The sequence below is a fragment of the Mustelus asterias genome, chromosome 8 (genome assembly GCF_964213995.1).
Source record: "Mustelus asterias chromosome 8, sMusAst1.hap1.1, whole genome shotgun sequence".
NCBI classification, from domain to species: Eukaryota; Metazoa; Chordata; class Chondrichthyes; order Carcharhiniformes; family Triakidae; genus Mustelus; species Mustelus asterias.
The window spans coordinates 140172815-140195262 of NC_135808.1; the positions used below are offsets into that span (position 1 = coordinate 140172815).

The following is a 22448-nucleotide window of genomic DNA, read 5'->3' on the forward strand; positions in this document are numbered from 1 at the left end:
TTGGTTCAATGCTTCACCAATCTCCTCCGGTTCCACACATAACTTCCCTCTGCCATCTATAACTGGCCCTAAACTTGCCCTAACCAACCTTCTGTTCTTGACATACCTATAGAACGCCTTAGGATTCTCTTTAACCCTATCCGCCAAAGTCTTCTCATGTCCCCTTTTAGCCCTTCTAAGCTCGCTCTTCAACTCCCTCTTAGCCAATCTAAAGCTTTCTAGTGCACTACCCGAGTGCTCACGTCTCATCCGAACATAAGCCTCCTTTTTCTTTTTAACCAACAAAGAAACTTTTTTGGTGCACCACGGTTCCCTAGCCCTACCAATTCCTCCTTGCCTGACAGGGACATACCTATCACAGACTCGCAGTAGCTGCTCCTTGAAAAAACTCCACATGTCGGACGTTCCCAGTCCCTGTAATCTCCTAGTCCAACCTATGTTTCCTAATTCTCTCCTAATAGCCTCATAATTACCCTTCCCCCAGCTAAAACCACTGGCCCGAGGTTCATGCCTATCCCTTTCCATCACTAAGGTGAACGTAACCGAATTGTGGTCACTATCACCAAAATGCACACCAACTTCCAAGTCTAGCACCTGGTCTGGCTCATTTCCCAGCACCAGATCCAATATAGCCTCACCTCTAGTTGGCCTGTCTACATACTGAGTCAAAAAACCTTCCTGCACGCTTTGAACAAAAACTGACCCCTCTAACGAGCTAGAGCTATAACAATTCCAGTCAATATTAGTCAAGTTAAAATCCCCCATAACAATTGCCCTATTACTTTCACTCCTAAGCAGGATTGACTCCGCAATCCTTTCCTCAACCTCTCTAGAACTTTTAGGAGGTCTATAAAAGACTCCCAACAGGGTGACCTCTCCTCTCCTATTTCTAATCTCCGCCCATACTACCTCAACAGATAAGTCCTCATCAAACCTCCTCTCTGACACTGTGATACAATCTCTGACCAATAATGCTACCCCTCCCCCTCTTCTACCTCCTTCCCTACTTCGACTAAAACATTTGAACCCCGGGACCTGCAGCATCCATTCCTGCCCCTGCTCTATCCATGTCTCTGAAATAGCCACAACATCGAAGTCCCAGGTACTGATCCACGCTGCAAGTTCACCCACTTTATTGCGAATACTCCTGGCATTGAAGTATACACATTTCAAACCCTGCTCCACCCCACCTCTGCAATGCCGTGCATTGCAGTCCCCATCCATGCATCCCTCACTTTCAGCCCCACTACTCAGGATCCCTCCCCCCCCCCTGGTTCACCAGGTTGATACCAGAGATGAGGGGTGTGGCTTATGAGGAGAGATTAAACAGATTGGGTCTGTACTCGTTGGAGTTTAGAAGGATGAGGGGTGATCTTATAGAGACATATAATGAAGGGGCTGGATAGGGTAGAGGTGGAGAGATTCTTTCCACTTAGAAGGGAAACAAGAACTAGAGGGCACAGCCTCAAAATAAGGGGGGGCCGGTTCAGAACAGAGTTGAGGGGGAACTTCTTCTCTCAGAGGGTAGTGAATCTCTGGAATTCTCTGCCCATTGAAGTGGTGGAGGCTTCCTCGTTGAATATGTTTAAATCACGGGTAGATAGTTTTCTGATCGATAAGGGAATTAGGGGTTATGGGGAGCAGGCGGGTAAGTGGAACTGATTCGCTTCAGATCACCCATGATCGTGTTGAATGGTGGGGCAGGCTCGAAGGGCCAGATGGCCTACTCCTGCTCCTATTTCTTATGTTCTTATGTTCTAACATCTCCTCTGTACCTACTCCCCAGCACCCTCAACCTCTGACCTCTTGTGGCAACCATTTCAGCCCTGGGTAAAAGCCTCCGAGAATCCACTTTATCAATACCCCTCAACATCTTATACCACCTCTATCAGGTCACCTTTCATCCTTCGCCTCTCCAATGAGAAAAGACCTTGCTCTCTCAATCTATCCTCATAAGGCATGCCACCTATTCCAGGCAACATCCTTGTAAATCTCCTCTGCACCCTTTCTATGGCTTCCACATCCTTTCTGTAATGAGGCGACCAGAACTGGGCACAGTACTCCAGGTGGGGTCTGACCAGGGTCCTATACAGCTGCAGCATTATCTCCCAATTTCTAAACTCAATTCCTCTATTGATGAAGGCCAGTATTCCATACGCCTTCTTAACCACAGCCTCCACCTGCGACGCTGCTTTGTGCGTCCTATGAACCTGGACCCCAAGATCCTTCTGATCTTCCACAATGCCAAGCGCCTTCCCCTTAATATTATATTCTTTCATCCTATTCGACCTGCCAAAATGAACCACCACACACTTATCTGGGTTGAAGTCCATCTGCCACTTCTCCGCCCAGTCTTGCATCTTATCTATGTCTCGTTGCAACTGCTGACATCCCTCTACACTATCCACAACCCCATCAGCAAACTTGCCAACCCATCCTTCCACTTCCTCATCCAGGTCATTTATAAAAATCGCAAAGAGCAAGGGTCCCAGAACAGATCCCTGGGGCAGTCCACTGGTGATCGACCTCCATGCTGAAAAAGACCCATCTACAACCACTCTTTGCCTTCTGTGGGCAAGCCAGTTCTGAATCCACAAGGCAATGTCCCCTTGTATCCCATGCCCCTTCACTTTCTCAATGAGCCTTGCATGGGGCACCTTATCAAACGCCTTGCTGAAATCCATACAAACTACATCTACCGCTCTTCCCTCGTCTATGTGTCTAGTTACATCTTCAAAAAATTCAATTAGGCTCGTAAGGCATGATCTGCCTTGGACAAAGCCGTGCTGGCTATTTCTGATCATACTATTCCTCTCCAGATGTTCATAAATCCCGCCTCTCAGGATCTTCTCCATCAACTTACCAACCACTGAGGTTAGACTCACCGGTCTATAACTTCCTGGGCTATCTCTTCTCCCTTTCTTGAATAACGGAACTACATCTGCAATCCTCCAGAACCTCTCCCGTCTCCATTGATGACGCAAAGATCATCGCCAGAGGCTCAGCAATCTCTTCCCTCGCTTCCCACAGTAACCTGGGGTACATCCCATCCGGTCCTGGCGATTTATCTAACTTGATGCTTGTCAAAAGCTCCAACACATCCTCTTTCCTAATGTCCACATGCTCAATCTTCTCAGTCCACTGCAAGTCTGCACTGCAACTACCAAGATCCTTTTCCACTGTTAATACTGAAGCAAAGTATTACATAGACCATAGAAAAAATACAGCACAAACAGACCCTTCGGCCCACAAGTTGCGCCGGTCATGTCCCTACCTACCTCGGCTTATATATAGACTTACCTATAACTCTCAATCCGATAAAGTCCCATGTACTCATCCAGAAGTCTCTTAAAAGACCCTATCAAGTTTGCCTCCACCACCACTGACGGCAGCCGATTCCACTCACCCATCACCCTCTGAGTGAAAAACGTACCCCTGACATCTCCTCTGCACCTACTCCCCAGCACCTTAAACCTCTGTCCTCTCGTAGCATCTACAACCACTCTCTGCCTTCAGCCCTGGGAAAAAGGCTCCGAGAATCCACCCAATCTATACCTCTCAACAACTTGTACACCTCTATCAGGTCACCTCTCATCCTTCGTCTCTCCATGGAGAAAAGACAGAGCTCCTTCAGCCTATCCTCAGAAGGCATGCCAACAAATCCAGGCAACATCCTTGTAAATCTTCTCTGCACCCTTTCAATCATTTCCACATCCCTCCTGTAATGAGGTGACCAGAACTGAGCACAGTACTCCAAGTGGGGTCTGACGAGGGTCTTATGAAGCTGCATCATTATCTCCCGACTCCTAAACTCAATCCCTCAATTGATGAAGGCCAGCACACCATACGCCTTCTTGACCACCTCGTCTATCTGCGAGGCCGATTTAAGAGTCCTATGGACCCGGACCCCAAGGTCCTTCTGATCCTCTACACTGCTAAGAGTCTCACCCTTGATATTATACTCTTTCATCCCATTTGACCTGCCAAAATGGACCACTACACATTTATCCGGGCTGAAGTCCATCTGCCACTTCTCCGCCCAGTCTTGCATCCTATCTATGTCACGCTGCAGATTCTGACATCCCTCCAACCTATCCACAACACCACCAACCTTCGTGTCGTCGGCGAACTTACCAACCCATCCCTCCACTTCTTCATTCAGGTCATTTATGAAAATGACAAACATCAAGGGTCCCAGAACAGATCCCTGGGGCACTCCACTGGTGACTAACCTCCATTCAGAAAAAGACCCATCTACAACCACTCTCTGCCTTCTGCAGGCAAGCCAGTTCTGGATCCAATTCATTGAGTACCTCTGCCATTTCTACCGGTTCTATACAGACTTTCCCACCGTCACATTTGATAGGTCCTACTCCTTCACATCTTATCCCCTTGCTCTTAACATACCTGTAGAATGCCTTGGGTTATTCTTTATCCTGTCTGCCAAGGCCTTCTCATGACCCCTTCTTGCTCTTCTAATTTCCCTCTTAAGTTCCTTCCTACTAGTCGTATACTCTTCAAGATTTCTAACATTACCTAGCTCCCTGAACCTTTTGTCGTCTTTTCTTTTCTTCTTAGAACATAGAACAGTACAGCACAGAACAGGCCCTTCGGCCCACGATGTTGTGCCGAGCTTTATCTGAAACCAAGATCAAGCTATCCCACTCCCTATCATCCTGGTGATAACCGCTTAAATGTTCCTAAAGTGTCTGACTCCACTATCACTGCAGGCAGTCCATTCCACACCCCAACCACTCTCTGCATAAAGAACCTACCTCTGATATCCTTCCTATATCTCCCACCATGAACCCTATAGTTATGCCCCCTTGTAATAGCTCCATCCACCCGAGGAAATAGTCTTTCAACGTTCACTCTATCTATCCCCTTCATCATTTTATAAACCTCTATTAAGTCTCCCCTCAGCCTCCTCCGCTCCAGAGAGAACAGCCCTAGCTCCCTCAACCTTTCCTCATAAGACCTACCCTCCAAACCAGGCAGCATCCTGGTAAATCTCCTCTGCACTCTTTCCAGCGCTTCCACATCCTTCTTATAGTGAGGTGACCAGAACTGCACACAATATTCCAAATGTGGTCTCACCAAGGTCCTGTACAGTTGCAGCATAACCCCACGGCTCTTAAACTCCAACCCCCTGTTAATAAAAACTAACACACTATAGGCCTTCTTCACAGCTCTATCCACTTGAGCAACTTTTAGAGATCTGTGGATATGGACCCCAAGATCTCTCTGTTCCTCCACAGTCTTCAGAACCCCACCTTTGACCCTGTAATCCACATTTAAATTAGTCCTACCAAAATGAATCACCTCACATTTATCAGGGTTAAACTCCATTTGCCATTTTTCAGCCCAGCTTTGCATCCTATCTATGTCTCTTTGCAGCCTACAACAGCCCTCCACCTCATCCACTACTCCACCAATCTTGGTGTCATCAGCAAATTTACTGATCCACCCTTCAGCCCCCTCCTCTAAGTCATTAATAAAAATCACAAAGAGCAGAGGACCAAGCACTGATCCCTGCGGCACTCCGCTAGCAACCTGCCTCCAGTCCGAAAATTTTCCATCCACCACCACCCTCTGTCTTCGATCAGATAGCCAGTTACCTATCCAATCGGCCAACTTTCCCTCGATCCCACACCTCCTTACTTTCATCATAAGCCGACCATGGGAGACCTTATCAAACGCCTTACTAAAATCCATGTATATGACATCAACTGCCCTACCTTCATCAACACACTTAGTTACCTCCTCAAAAAATTCAATCAAATTTGTGAGGCACGACTTGCCCTTCACGAATCGGTGCTGACTTCCTGGATTAATCCGCATCTTTCTAAATGGTCGTAAATCCCATCACTAAGGACCTTTTCCATCAATTTACCAACCACCGAAGTAAGACTAACCGGTCTATAATTACCAGGGTCATTTCTATTCCCTTTCTTAAACAGAGGAACCACATTCGCCACTCTCCAGTCCTCTGGCACCATCCCCGTGGACAGTGAGGACCCAAAGATCAAAGCCAAAGGCTCTGCAATCTCATCCCTTGCCTCCCAAAGAATCCTAGGATACATTTCATCAGGCCCAGGGGACTTATCGACCTTCAGTTTATTCAAAACTGCCAGGACATCCTCCCTCCGAACATCTATTTTCCTCCAGCCTATTAGCCTGTAACACCTTCTCTTCCACAAAAAACATGGCCCCTCTCCTTGGTGAACACTGAAGAAAAATATTCATTCATCACCTCGCCTATCTCTACTGACTCCATACACAAGTTCCCACTACTGTCCTTGACCGGCCCTAACCTCACCCTGGTCATTCTTTTATTCCTCACATAAGAATAAAAAGCCTTGGGGTTTTCCTTGACCCGACCCGCCAAGGACTTCTCATGTCCCCTCCTAGCTCTCCGTAGCCCCTTTTACAGCTCATTCCTTGCTAACTTGTAACCCTCAATCGAGCCATCTGAACCTTGTTTCCTCATCCCGACATAAGCTTCCCTCTTCCTTTTCACAAGACATTCCACCTCTTTCCTGAACCATGGTTCCCTCACTCGGCCATTTCCTCCCTGCCTGACAGGGACATACCTATCAAGTACATCCAGTATTTGTTCCTTGAAAAAGTACCACTTTTCATTAGTGCCTTTCCCTGACAGTTTCTGTTACCATCTTATGCCCCCTAATTCTTGCCGAATCGCATCATAATTACCTCTCCCCCAATTGTAAACCTTGCCCTGCCGTACGGCCCTATCCCTCTCCATTGCAATAACAAAAGACACCGAATTGTGGTCACTATCTCCAAAGTGCTCTCTCACAACCAAATCTAACACTTGGCCCGGTTCATTTCCCAGTACCAAATCCAATGTGGCCTCACCTCTTGTCGGCCTATCCACATATTGTGTCAGGAAACCCTCCTGCACACGCTGCACAAAAACTGCCCCATCCGAACTATTTGACCTACAAAGGTTCCAATCAATATTTGGAAAGTTAAAGTCCCCCATGACAACTACCCTGTGCACCCCACACATATCCATAATCTGCTTAGCAATTTCTTCCTCCATATCTCTATTACTATTTGGGGGCCTATAGTAAACTCCTAACAACGTGACCGCTCCTTTCCTATTTGTAACCTCAGCCCATATTTCCACAGTGTGCAGATCCCCCCCGAAGTGCCTTTCTGCAGCCATTAGACTATCCTTGATTAAGAATGCCACTCCTCCACCTCTTTTACCAGCTTCCCTACACTTACTGAAACATCTATACCCCAGAACGTCCAACAACCATTCCTGTCCTTGTTCTACCCACGTCTCCGTAATGGCCAATTTAACGCAGACAAGTGTGAGATATTGCACATTGGAAGGACAAACCAAAGTAGAACGTACAGGGTAAATGGTAGGACTCTGAAGAGTGCAGTTGAACAGAAGGATCTGGGAATACGGGTGCAAAATTCCCTAAAAGTGATGTCACAGGTGGATAGGGTCGTAAAGAGTGCCTTTGGTACATTGGCCTTTATAAATCGGAGTATCGAGTATAAAAGTTGGAGTGTTATGGTAAGGTTATATAAGGCATTGGTGAGGCCGAATTTGGAGTATTGTGTACAGTTTTGGTCACCTAGTTACAGGAAGCATGTAAATAAGGTTGAAAGAGTGCAGAGAAGGTTCACAAGGATGTTGCCGGGACTTGAGAAGCTGAGTTACAGAGAGAGATTGAATAGGTTGGGATTTTATTCCCTGGAGCGTAGAAGATTGAGGGGAGATTTGATAGAGGTGTATAAGATTTTGATGGGTATAGATAGAGTGAATGCAAGCAGGCTTTTTCCGCTGAGGCTAGGGGAGAAAAAAACCAGAGGGCGTGGGTTAAGGGTGAAAGGAGAAAAGTTTAAAGGGAATATTAGGGGGAGCTTCTTCACGCAGAGAGTGGTGGGAGTGTGGAATGAGCTGCCGGATAAAGTGGTAAATGCGGGGTCACTTTTAACATTTAAGAAAAACTTGGACGGGTTCATGGATGAGAGGGGTGTGGAGGGATATGAGCCAAGTGCAGGTCAGTGGGACTAGGCATAAAATGGTTCAGCACAGACAAGAAGGGCCAAAAGGCCTGTTTCTGAGCTGTAATTTTCTATGGTTCTACGCCGGTGTTGGACTGGGGTAAACACAGTAAGAAGTTTAACAACACCAGGTTAAAGTCCAACAGGTTTATTTGGTAGCAAAAGCCACACAGACAACACAGCCATTTGGACTGGACCAGCCCACCACAGCAGGTGTCCCACCATGGACTCTGGCTCTTTGATCCAGATAACAGTGATAATCCCTCTCACGATGCTATTCCCTGCTACCAGAATCACAGAATACTACAGTGTAAAAGAGACCCTTCAGCCCAATCAAATCTGCACCGACGCATGAAAGGCCCTGACTTGCCCACCTAATTCCAGTTGCCAGTACTTGGCCCATAGCCTTGAATGTTATGGTGTGCCATGTACTCATCCAGGAACTTTTTAAAGGATATGAGGTATCCCACCTCCACCACCCTCCCAGGCAGCGCATTCCAGACCATCACCACTACATCCAAAGATGTGTGTGTTAGGTGGATTGGTCGTGCCTTACGAGCCTGGTTGAGTTCTTTGAAAATGTGACCAAACACATTGACGAAGGAAGAGCGGTGGATGTGGTCTATATGGACTTCAGCAAGGCATTCGATAAGGTCCCCCATGCAAGACTTCTTGAGAAAGTGAGAGGGCATGGGATCCAAGGGGCTGTTGCCTTGTGGATCCAGAACTGGCTTGCCTGCAGAAGGCAGAGAGTGGCTGTGGAGGGGTCTTTCTCTGCATGGAGGTCAGTGACCAGTGGAGTGCCCCAGGGATCTGTTCTGGGACCCTTGCTGTTTGTCATTTTCATAAATGACCTGGATGAGGAAGTGGAGGGATGGGTTGGTAAGTTTGCTGATGACACCAAGGTAGGTGGTGTTGTGGATAGTTTGGAGGGATGTCAGAAGTTGCAGCGAGACATAGATAGAATGCAAGACTGGGCGGAGAAGTGGCAGATGGACTTCAACCCGGATAAGTGTGTGGTGATCCATTTTGGCAGATCCAATGGGATGAAGCAGCAGTATAATATGAAGGGTACCATTCTTAGCAGTGTAGAGGATCAGAAGGACCTTGGGGTCCGGGTCCATAGGACTCTTAAATCGGCCTCGCAGGTGGAGGATGCGGTCAAGAAGGCGTACGGCGTACTGGCCTTCATTAATCGAGGGATTGAGTTTAGGAGTCGGGAGATAATGCTGCAGCTTTATAGGACCCTGGTTAGACCCCACTTGGAGTACTGCGCGCAGTTCTGGTCACCTCATTACAGGAAAGATGTTGAAGCCATTGAAAGGGTGCAGAGGAGATTTACAAGGATGTTGCCTGGATTGGGGGGCATGCCTTATGAGGATAGGTTGAGGGAGCTTGGTCTCTTCTCCCTGGAGAGACGAAGGATGAGAGGTGACCTGATAGAGGTTTACAAGATGTTGAGAGGTCTGGATAGGGTAGACTCTCAGAGGCTATTTCCAAGGGCTGAAATGGTTGCTACGAGAGGACACAGGTTTAAGGTGCTGGGGGGTAGGTACAGAGGAGATGTCAGGGGTAAGTTTTTCACTCAGAGGGTGGTGGGTGAGTGGAATCGGCTGACGTCGGTGGTGGTGGAGGCAAACTCGTTGGGGTCTTTTAAGAGACTTCTGGATGAGTACATGGGATTTAATGGGATTGAGGGCTATAGATAGGCCTAGAGGTGGGGATGTGATCGGCGCAACCTGTGGGCCGAAGGGCCTGTTTGTGCTGTGGCTTTCTATGTTCTATGCTAAATTGCCCCTTAGTTTGAGGGGGACTAGCATGGTAAATGCATGGGGTTATGGGGTTAGAGTCTGGGTGGGATTGTGGTCAGTGCGGACTCGATGGGCCGAATGGACTCCTTCTGCACTGTATGATTACTTGAGAAAGGATATACTGGCATTGGAGGGGGTGCAGAGGAGATTCACTCAGTTAATTCCAGAGTTGAGAGGGTTGGCTCATGAGGAGAGTCTGAGTAGACTGGGGCTATACTCATTGGAATTCAGAAGGATGAGGGGAGATCTTATAGAAAGATATAAGATTATGAAGGGAATAGATAAGATAGAAGCAGGGAAGTTGTTTCCACTGGTGGGTGAAACTAGAACTAGGGGGCATAGCCTCAAAATAAGGGGAAGCAGATTTAGGACTGAGTTGAGGAGGAACTTCTTCACACAAAGGGTTGTGAATCTGTGGAATTCCCTGCCCAGTGGAGCAGTTGAGGCAATGGGCCAAGTGCTGTTTTTAAGGCAAGGATAGATACATTTTTGAACAGTAAAGGAATTAAGTGTTATGGTGAGCGGGCAGGTAAGTGGAGCTGAGTCCAAAGATGTGTGGTTTAGGTTGATTGGCCAAGCTAAATTGCCCCTTAGTGTCCCGGGATGCGTAAATTAGAGGGATTAGTGTGTAAATGTGAGGGTTAGAGGGGTTAGCAGGTAAATATGTAGGGATACGGGGATAGGGCCTGGGTGGGATTGTTGTCGGTGCAGACTCATGGGCCGAATGGCCTCTTTCTGCACTGTAGGGTTTCTATGGTTTCTATGGAGTCCACAAAAAGATCAGCCATGATCTTATTGAATGGCGGAGCAGGCTCGAGGGGCCAGATGGCCTACTCCTGCTCCTAGTTCTTATGTTCTTATGATTCTGTGACGTCTAATGTACACGCCCCGTTTAAATGGCTTCCTCTATCACAGTGCCATCGTCTGTCAGTACACTCACCCTGCAATCCCCACTCCCATCCAAACAAGCTCAGAGAACCTCAGACCTGTTGGACAATCGCAGAGGTTAACACTCCTGCCCTCTGGGTTCCATTATCTGCCTGAGCTGCAATCACACCTTCCTGCTGTGTCCAGTTTCCAAACCAGAAGATCCTATCCTAAGGAGTGTGACTGTCCCCTGAACCAAGGCGTCCAGGTAACTCTCTTCCTCTCTCACGTGTCGCTGTATCTGCTACTGAATGACTCTGAGCCAAAGCAAACACTTACTGCAGACATTGCATACACTGTGGATGAAGGGGATTTCCAGCAGCCATTTGATAAAGTACCACATCAAAGGTGATTGTGGAAAATAAAAACTCATGTTGCTGAGGTAATGATTGGCTAGCCAACAGGAAACAGAGAGCAGGCATAAATTGGTCTTTTCCTGGTTGGCAGGATGTGACAATGATGTGTCATTGTGTTTAGTGCTGGGCCTCAACATTTACAGTTTATATCAATAACATGGATGAAAACCAAATATATCATTCTAAGTTTGTTCCTGAAACAAAGATAGGGTGGGAAAGTAAGTTGTGAAGATGTATTAAGGAGTCTACAAAGTGATGTTGATAGTTTAAATGAGTGGGTAAAGATCAGGCAAATGGAGTATAATGTGGGAAAATGTGAAATTGTCCATTTTGACGGTAAGAATACAAAAGAAGCTTATTATCTAAACAATGAGAGATTGCAGAGCTCTGAGTGGCCTCGTGCACGAGTGAGTATGCAGGTGCAACAAGTTATTAGGAAACCTGGTAGAATATCATTTATTGTAAGGGGGATTTATTACAGTGGGAGGTTGTACAGGACATTGGTGAGACCGTATTTAGAGCACTGAATACAATACTGGTCTCCTCATGTATGGAAGGATGTAACTGCATTAGCAGTTCAGAGAAGGTTTACTAGACTAAGCCCAACACTGGGTGGGTTGTCTATTGAGGAAAGTTTGGACAGGCTAGGCTTGTATTTGCTGGAATTCAGAGATGCCTTTATTGAAACATATGAGATGTTGAAGGATCTTGACAGGGCGGATGTGACGATGTTTCTGCTTGTAGGAGAATCTAAGACTAGGGATCACTTTAAAAATAACGGATCGTCTATTTAAGACAGACAATAGGTGATAGTTTTTCTCTGAGGGCCGCGAGTTTTTGGAATTCTTGATAAGGAAGAGGGTGAAAAGTTATCAGGAGTAGGCAGGACTGTTGAGTTGAGGTTATAATTGCATCAGCCACAGTCTTATTGAATGGCAGACTGGTTCAAGGTGACAAATGGCCTACTGCTGTTCCTATTTCATATGTTCATACAGAATTGATTAACAAAGATTAACATGCGATTAATTAAAATGGAATTAAAAGGCCAATTTTGATGGTATCAAGCAGGAACTTTCAAAAGTTAATTGGGGGAGTCTGTGGGAAGACAAAGGGACGTCTGCTGAGTGGCATGCTTTCAAAAGTGTATTAACCAGGGTTCAGGGTAAACACATTCCTCTTAGAGTGAAGGGCAAGGCTGGCAGAAGTCAGGAACCCTGGATGACTCGGGATATTGAGGCCCTGGTCAAGAAGAAGAAAGAGGCACATGACATGCATAGGCAGCTGGGATCAAGTGAATCTCTTGAAGAATATAGGGGGTGTAGGAGTAGAGTTAAGAGAGAAATCAGGAGGGCAAAAAGGGGACACGAAATTGTTTTGGCAGATAAGGCAAAGAAGAATCCAAAGAACTTCGACATTTACATAAAGGGCAAAAGAGTAACAAGGGAGAGAGTAGGGCCTCTTAAGGATCAACAAGGTTATCTATGTGCGGATCCACAAGAGATGGGTGAGATCCTAAATGAATATTTCTCATCAGTATTTACTGTTGAGAAAAGCATGGATGTTAGGGAACTTGGGGAAATAAATAGTGATGTCTTGAGGAGTGTACATATTACAGAGAAGGAGGTGCTGGAAGTCTTAAAGCGCATCAAGGTAGATAAATCCCCGGGACCTGATGAAGTATATCCCAGGACGTTGTGGGAGGCCAGGGGGGAAATAGCGGGTCCCCTAGCAGAGATATTTGAATCATTGATAGTCACGGGTGAGGTGCCTGAAAATTGGAGAGTGCCAAATGTTGTGCCTTTGTTTAAAAAGGGCTGCCGGCAAAAACCTGGGAACTACAGGCCAGTGAGCCTCACATCTGTGGTGGGTAAATTGTTGGAAGGTATTTTAAGAGACAGGATCTACTGGCATTTAGAGATGCAAGGACTGATTAGGACAATCAGCATGGCTTTGTGAGTGGAAAATCATGTCTCACAAATTTAATTGAGTTTTTTGAAGGGGTAACCAAGAAGGTAGATGAGGGCAGTGCAGTTGATGTTGTCTACATGGACTTTAGCAAGGCCTCTGACAAGGTACCGCATGGTAGGTTGTTGCATAAAGTTAAATCTCACGGGATCCAGGGTGAGGTATCTAAATGGATACAAAATTGGCTTCTTGACAGAAGCCAGAGTGTGGTTGTAGAGAGTTGTTGTTCAAACTGGAGGCCTGTGACCAGCGTTGTGCCTCAGGGATCAGTGCTGGGCCCACTGTTAATTGTCATTTATATTAATGATTTGGATGAGAATATAGGAGGCATGGTTAGTATGTTTGCAGATGACACCAAGATTGGTGACATAGTGGACAGTGAAGAAAGTTATCTCCAATTGCAACGGAATCTTGATCAATTGGGCCAATGGGCTGACGAATGGCAGATGGAATTTAATTTAGACAAATGTGAGGTGATGCATTTTGGTAGATTGAACCAGGGCAGGACTTACTCAGTTAATGGTAGGGCGTTGGGGAGAGTTACAGAACAAAGAGATCTAGGGGTACATGTTCATAGCTCCTTGAAAGTGGAGTCACAGGTGGACAGAGTGGTGAAGAAGGCATTCAGCATGCTTGGTTTCATCGGTCAGAACATTGAATACAGGAGTTGGGACGTCTTGTTGAAGTCGTACACGACATTGGTAAGGCCACACTTGGAACACTGTGTGCAATTCTGGTCCACCCTATTAGAAACATAGAAAAACTACAGCACAAACAGGCCCTTCGGCCCCACAAGTTGTGCCGAACACATCCCCACCTTCTGGACCCACCTATAACCCTCCATCCTATTAAGCCCAATGTATTCAAGAAAGGGAACAGGGACAGCCTGGGAAATTACCGACCGGTGAGTCTAACCTCAGTGGTTGGTAAGTTGATGGAGAGGATCCTGAGAGACAGGATTTATGATCATCTAGAGAAGTTTAGTATGATCAAAAGTAGTCAGCACGGCTTTGTCAAGGGCAGGTCGTGCCTTACGAGCCTGGTTGAGTTCTTTGAAAATGTGACCAAACACATTGACGAAGGAAGAGCGGTGGATGTGGTCTATATGGACTTCAGCAAGGCGTTCGATAAGGTCCCCCATGCAAGACTTCTTGAGAAAGTGAGAGGGCATGGGATCCAAGGGGCTGTTGCCTTGTGGATCCAGAACTGGCTTGCCTGCAGAAGGCAGAGAGTGGCTGTGGAGGGGTCTTTCTCTGCATGGAGGTCAGTGACCAGTGGAGTGCCCCAGGGATCTGTTCTGGGACCCTTGCTGTTTGTCATTTTCATAAATGACCTGGATGAGGAAGTGGAGGGATGGGTTGGTAAGTTTGCTGACGACACCAAGGTAGGTGGTGTTGTGGATAGTTTGGAGGGATGTCAGAAGTTGCAGCGAGACATAGATAGAATGCAAGACTGGGCGGAGAAGTGGCAGATGGACTTCAACCCGGATAAGTGTGTGGTGATCCATTTTGGCAGATCCAATGGGATGAAGCAGCAGTATAATATGAAGGGTACCATTCTTAGCAGTGTAGAGGATCAGAAGGACCTTGGGGTCCGGGTCCATAGGACTCTTAAATCGGCCTCGCAGGTGGAGGATGCGGTCAAGAAGGCGTACGGCGTACTAGCCTTCATTAATCGAGGGATTGAGTTTAGGAGTCGGGAGATAATGCTGCAGCTTTATAGGACCCTGGTTAGACCCCACTTGGAGTACTGCGCGCAGTTCTGGTCACCTCATTACAGGAAAGATGTTGAAGCCATTGAAAGGGTGCAGAGGAGATTTACAAGGATGTTGCCTGGATTGGGGGGCATGCCTTATGAGGATAGGTTGAGGGAGCTTGGTCTCTTCTCCCTGGAGAGACGAAGGATGAGAGGTGACCTGATAGAGGTTTACAAGATGTTGAGAGGTCTGGATAGGGTAGACTCTCAGAGGCTATTTCCAAGGGCTGAAATGGTTGCTACGAGAGGACACAGGTTTAAGGTGCTGGGGGGTAGGTACAGAGGAGATGTCAGGGGTAAGTTTTTCACTCAGAGGGTGGTGGGTGAGTGGAATCGGCTGACGTCGGTGCTGGTGGAGGCAAACTCGTTGGGGTCTTTTAAGAGACTTCTGGATGAGTACATGGGATTTAATGGGATTGAGGGCTATAGATAGGCCTAGAGGTAGGGATATGATCAGCGCAACTTGTGGGCCGAAGGGCCTGTTTGTGCTGTGGCTTTCTATGTTCTATGTTCTATGTTCTAAAAGACCCTATTGAGTTCGCCTCCACCACCACTGACGGCAGCCGATTCCACTCGCCCACCACCCTCTGTGTGAAAAACCTCCCCCTAACATCTCCCCTGTACCTACACCCCAGCACCCTAAACCTGTGTCCTCTCGTAGCAGTCATTTCCACCCTGGGAAAAAGCCTCTGAGAGTCCACCCGATCTATGCCTCTCAACATCTTATACACCTCTATTAGGTCTCCTCTCATCCTTCGTCTCTCCAAGGAGAAAAGACCGAGCTCCCTCAGCCTATCCTCATAAGGCATGCCATTCAATCCAGGCAACATCCTTGTAAATCTCCTCTGCACCCTTTCAATCTTTTCCACATCCTTCCTGCAGTGAGGTGACCAGAACTGAGCACAGTACTCCAAGTGGGGTCTGACGAGGGTCTTATATAGCTGCATCATTATCCCCGGACTCCTAAACTCAATCCCTCGATTGATAAAGGCCAGCACACCATACGTCTTCTTAACCACCTCCTCCACCTGCGGGGCCGATTTTAGAGTCCTATGGACCCGGACCCCAAGGTCCTTCTGATCCTCTACAGTACTAAGAGTCTTTCCCTTTATATTCTACTCCTTCATCCCATTTGACCTACCAAAATGGACCACGACGCATTTATCTGGGTTGAAGTCCATCTGCCACTTCTCCGCCCAGTCTTGCATCCTATCTATGTCCCTCTGTAACTTCTGACATCCCTCCAGACTATCACAACCCCACCAACCTTCGTGTCGTCGGCAAATTTAAAAACCCATCCCTCCGCTTCCTCATCCAGGTCATTTATGAAAATGACAAACAGCAAGGGTCCCAGAACAGATCCCTGGGGTACACCACTGGTGACCGACCTCCATTTAGAAAAAGACCCATCTATACCCACTCTCTGCCTCCTTTGGGCAAGCCAGTTCTGGATCCACCAGGCAGCAGCCCCTTGGATCCCATGCCCTCTCACTTTTTCTAGAAGCCTTGCATGGGGGACTTTATCGAACGCCTTGCTAAAATCCATATAAACCACATCTACCGCCTTCCCTTCGTCAATGTGTTTAGTCACATTTTCGAAGAACTCCACCAGGCTCGTAAGGCATGATCTGCCCTTGACAAAGCCATGCTGAGTATTCTTGAGCATACTAAACCTCTCTAAGTGCTCATATATTTTGTCCCTCAGGATCTTCTCCATCAGTTTACCAACCACTGAGGTTAGACTCACCGGTCGGTAATTACCTGGGCTATCCCTATTCCCCTTCTTGAAAATAGGAACCACATCCGCAGTCCTCCAATACCTCTCCCGTCTCAATCGACGACGCAAAGATCATCGCCAGAGGCTCTGCAGTCTCTTCCCTCGCCTCCCACAGTAACCTGGGGTACATCCGGACCAGGCGACTTATCTATCTTGATGCCATTCAAAGATTCCAGCACAACCTCTTTCTTAAAGTCCACATACTCAATCCTTTCAGTCCACCGCACGCCCGCAGTACATCCACCCAGGTCCTTCTCTTCTGTGAAAACCGAGGCAAAATACTCATTGAGCACCTCTGCCATTTCTACTGGTTCCGTACAGACTTTCCCGCCTTCACCTTTTATAGGCCCTATTCCGTCATATAGAAAGCATGTTATTAAATTAGAAAGAGTGCAGAAAAGATTTACTCGGATGCTACTACACGAAAATGGCTGGACTTGCAGATAGTGAGGAACATTGTCAGAGGCTACAGAAGGATATAGATAGGCTGGAAATTTGGGCCAAGAAATGGCAGATGGAGTTCAATCCAGATAAATGCGAAGTGATGCATTTTGGTAGAACTAACGTAGGGGGGAGCTATACGATAAATGGCAGAACCATAAAGGGTGTAGATACGCAGAGGGACCTGGGTGTGCAAGTCCACAGATCCTTGAAGGCGACGGCACAGGTGGAGAAGGTAGTGAAGAAGGCATATGGCATGCTTGCCTTTATAGGACGGGGCATAGAGTATAAAAGTTGGAGTCTGATGTTGCGGTTGTATAGGATGTTGGTTCGGCTGCATTTGGAATACTGCGCCCAGTTCTGGTCGCCACACTACCAGAAGGACGTGGAGGCTTTAGAGAGAGTGCAGAGGAGGTTTACCAGGATGTTGCCTGGTATGGAGGGGCTTAGTTATGAGGAGAGATTGGGTAAACTGGGGTTGTTCTCACTGGAAAGACAGAGGATGAGGGGAGACTTAATAGAGGTGTATAAAATTATGAAAGGCATAGATAGGGTGAACGGTGGGAAGCTTTTTCCCAGGTTGGTGGTGACGTTCACGAGGGGTCATAGGTTCAAGGTGAGGGGGGGGGGGGGGGGGGGGGGGTTTAACACGGATATCAGAAGGACGTATTTTACACAGAGGGTGGTGGGGGCCTGGAATGCGCTGCCGGGCAAGGTGGTGGAGGCGGACACACTGGGAACGTTTAAGACTTATCTCGATAGCCACATGAACGGAGTGGGAATGGAGGGATACAAAAGAATGGTCTAGTTTGGACCAGGGAGCGGCGCGGGCTTGGAGGGCCGAAGGGCCTGTTCCTGTGCTGTATTGTTCTTTGTTCTTTGTACCGGGACTTGATGGATTGAGTTATAAGGAGAAGCTGAATAGACTGGGACTTTTTCTCTGGAGCGTAGGAGGCTGAGGGGTGACCTTATAGAGGTCTATAAAATAATGAGGGGCATAGACAAGGTAGATCGTCAATATCTTTTCCCAAAGGTAGGGGAGTCTAAAACTAGAGGGCATAGGTTAAGGTGAGAGGGGAGAGATACAAAAGTGTCCAGAGGGGCAGTTTTTTCACACAGAGGGTGGTGAGTGTCTGGAACAAGCTGCCAGAGGTAGCAGTAGAGGCGGGTACAATTTTATCTTTTAAAAAGCATTTAGGTAGTTATGTGGGTACGATGGGTATAGAGGGATATGGGCCAAATGCAGGCAATTGGGATTAGCTTAGGGGTTTTAAAGTAAAAGGGCAGCATGGACAAGTTGGGCCGAACAGCCTGTTTCCATGCTGTAAACCTCTATGACTCTAATTCATGAAGAGGGCAATGAACCAGCATTTTGCTAAAATATATATTCTATATACCAAATGATCCACACCGCTGCCTGAAAACAACTTAACATGAGGCAGAACCCTTAAGAGTATTGATCGGTAAAGGGATCTGGGTATCGAGGTATACAGGTCACTGAAAGTGGCAAGCAGGTGGAGAAGGTAGTCAAGAAGGCGTACGGCATGCTTACCTTCATCGGCCGAGGCATTGAGTTTAAAAATTGGCAAGTCATGTTGCAGCTTTATAGAACCTTAATTAGGTCGCACTTGAATATAGTGTTCAATTCTGGTCGCCACACTACCAGGAGGATGTGGAGGCTTTGGAGAGGGTACAGAAAAGATTCACCAGGATGTTGCCTGGTATGGAGGGCATTAGCTCTATGAGGAGAGGTTGGAGAAACTTGGTTTGTTCTCACTGGAGCGACGGAGGTTGAGGGGAGACCTGATAGAAGTCTACAAGATGATGAAAGGCATGGATGGAGTGGACAGTCAGAAGCTTTTTCCCAGGGCGGAAGAGTCAATTACTAGGGGGCATAGGTTTAAGGTGCGAGGGGCAAGGTTTAAAGGAGATGTACAAGGTAGATTTTTTACACAGAGAGTAATGGGTGCCTGGAACTCGTTGCCGGGGGAGGTAGCGGAAGCGGATACGGTAGTGGCTTTTAAGAGGCGTCTTGACAAGTACATGAATAGGATGGGAATAGAGGGATATATATGGTCCCTGGAAGGGTAGGGAGTTTTAGTTAAGTTGGGCAGCATGGTCGGTGCAGGCTTGGAGGGCCGAAGGACCTGTTCCTGTGCTGTAATTTTCTTTGTTCTTTGTGACAGAAAATTTGGAGACTGATTTCTCAATAATTTGTGATTTTACTGTATGAAAACACTCACCTGTTTATATAATGTGTCTGAATTTTTAGTCTCAATTTGAATTGTTTTTGAAAGCTCTCTCAGAAATATCGATATTTGTGTGCAGAATCCCAATTGCTCTGTCCCGGGAGGCCCTTTGCCTACACCAGTGAATTCGACTCTGTAACCATATTTATTTCCAATGTTCAAAGACCTGAATGTGAAACAGAAAGTTTTAATTATAGTGTAACAAAAGTTCTCAGTTCTGATCCATTAAAGGTTAACTTCCAACATTACAACACACTTTTTACAACCCAAGTCTTCATTTTAATTACTGCAACAGACAAAGTGCACGGGGGGAGATTCAGACAATAGAATAGAATCCGTCCTGTGCAGGAGGAGGCCATTTGGCCCATTGAGTCTCCGAAAGAGCATCACACCCAAGCCCATTCTTTCACTGAAACCTCGCACATTGATCAAGGTTAATCCCACTAACCTACACATTTTTGGATACTAAGGGACACTTTAGAATGGCCAATCCACCTAACTTGTACATCTACGGACTGTGGGAGGAAACTGTGGAATGTGCAAACTCCACACAAACATCCAAGGCTGGAAACAAACCCAGGTCCCTGACATTGTGAGGCAGAAGTGCTAGCCACTCTGCTGCAGGGTGGATGCGCAAACTGACATGGCACTGCTACAGGAAGCCTTTTAAGAGGGGGGAATTAACAGAAATGTAGGCATAGTAAGGGAGAGTATAGTCAGAGGGATAGACACAGTTCTGTTCAGCCAAGTTTGGTTAGAAAGGAACTTGTAGTTAGAGGGAGAGAATCCAGTTGTCATGGTTCACATAGGTACATAAGAACATAAGAAATAGGAGCAGGAGTAGGCCATCTGGCCCTTCGAGCCTGCCCCGCCATTCAACAAGATCATGGCTGATCTGAAGCGAATCAGTTCCACTTACCCGCCTGCTCCCCATATCCCCTAATTCCCTTATCGATCAGAAAACTATCTACCCGTGATTTAAACACATTCAACGAGGAAGCCTCCACCACTTCAATGGGCAGAGAATTCCAGAGATTCACTACCCTCTGAGAGAAGAAGTTCCCCCTCAACTCTGTTCTGAACCGGCCCCCCCTTATTTTGAGGCTGTGCCCTCTAGTTCTGGTTTCCCTTCTAAGTGGAAAGAATCTCTCCACCTCTACCCTATCCAGCCCCTTCATTATCTTATATGTCTCTATAAGATCACCCCTCATCCTTCTAAACTCCAACGAGTACAGACCCAATCCGTTTAATCTCTCCTCATAAGCTACACCCCTCATCTCCGGTATCAACCTGGTGAACCTTCTCTGCACTCCCTCCAAGGCCAATATATCCTTTCGCAAATAAGGGGACCAAAACTGCACACAGTACTCCAGTTGCGGCCTCACCAGTGCCTTGTACAGTTGCAGCAAGACCTCCCTGCTTTTATATTCTATCCCCCTCGCGATAAAGGCCAACATTCCATTCGCCTTCTTGATCACCTGCTGCACCTGCAGACTGAGTTTTTGCGATTCGTGCACAAGGACCCCCAGGTCCCTCTGCACAGTCGCACGATGTAATTTTTCTCCATTTAAATAATATTCTAATTTACTATTATTTCTTCCAAAGTGGATAACCTCACATTTGCTAACGTTATATTCCATCTGCCAGATCCTCGCCCACTCGCTCAGCCTATCCAAATCTCTCTGCAGACTTTCCGCGTCCTCCACGCAATTCGCTTTCCCTAGGTACTAGGAAAGTGATCCTGCTTAGGGATTATGACCAACTAGGAGCTTAATTAAGAAGCATAACATTAAAGGTAACAATTATTATTTGAGCCATGAGCAAATTGGTGTCGGGTAAATAAGATTAGAGAGACGAATGTGTGGCTCAGGCCAGTTTAAGAGAAATGGGTTTTGGTTCATGGAGCACTGACACCAGTACTGGGGAAAGTGGCAGCTGTAACTTTGAGATTGTCTTCAACTGAATCGTGCTGGGGCCAGTGTAACTAGGATGGTGGAGAGGGCTTTAAACTAAATAGTGGGGAAGGAATTGTATGAGATGCAGTTAATCAAGGTAGCGACTTGGGTAAAGATAACCAGAGTGTAGCAGGAAGGGATAGAGAGTACAACCCGGCAGGACCGGCAACTCAATATTCCAGGGTATAGAGATTTCAGGCGTGATGGGGGACAGGGTGGAAGAGAGGAAGGGTCATTGCATTATACAAAGAAACATACAAAGAAAGTAGAAGTAGGAGTAGGCCATTCAGCCCTTTGAGCCTGCTTTGCCATTCATTATGATAGAAACACTGAAAATAGGAGCAGGAGGAGGCCATTCAGCCCTTCAAGCCTGCTGCACAATTCATTATGGTCATGGCTGATCATAAACACAATACCATGATCTCCCCCTTCCCCCCATATCCGTTGATCCCCTTCGCACCAAGAGCTACATTCAACTGCTTCTTGAAAACATTCAATGTTTTGGCCTCAAATGCTTCCTGTGGTAGCGAATTCCACAGGTTCACCACTCTCTGGGTGAAGAAATTTCTCCTCATCTCTGTCCTAAATGGTCTACCGTGTATTCTCAGACTGCGACCCCTGATTCTGTACTCCCCCACCATTGGGAACATCCTTCCTGCATCTACCCTGTCTAGTCCTGTTGGAATTTTATAAGTCTCTATGAGATTCCCCACTCATTCTTCTGAAATCCAGTGAATACAATCCTAACCAACTCAATCTCTCCTCATACATCAGCTCTGCCACCCCAGGAATCAGTCTGGTAAACTTTCTTGCACTCCCTCCACAGAAAGAACATCCTTCCTCAGATAACGAGACCAAAACTGCAAAACAATATTCCATATGTAGCCTCATCAAGGCAATGTATAATTGCAGCAAGACATCCCTGCTCCTGTACTCAAATCCTCTCACTATGAAGGTCAACATACCATTTGCCCTTTTTACTGCCTGCTGCACCTTCAGCGACTGCTGTATGAGGATACCCAGGTCTCGTTGCACATTTCCCTCTCCTAATTTATGGTCAGATAGTAATCTGCCTTCCCATTTTTGCTACCGAAGTGGATAACCTCACGGAGACTTGGTTAAAAGGACAGGACTGGCAGCTGAATATTCCGGGGTATAAGTGT

At 46.9% G+C, this 22448-nt stretch overlaps 1 protein-coding gene across 1 annotated transcript in view; it reads right to left on the reverse strand.

The window, feature by feature from the left end:
- Positions 1–22448, reverse strand: part of henmt1 (HEN methyltransferase 1) — a 147453-nt gene that overhangs the window by 32461 nt on the left and 92544 nt on the right. The window contains exon 5 of the mRNA XM_078219043.1: positions 19325–19496. Coding sequence (XP_078075169.1) covers positions 19325–19496 — 172 coding nt within the window. The remainder of the gene's footprint in view (positions 1–19324; positions 19497–22448) is intronic.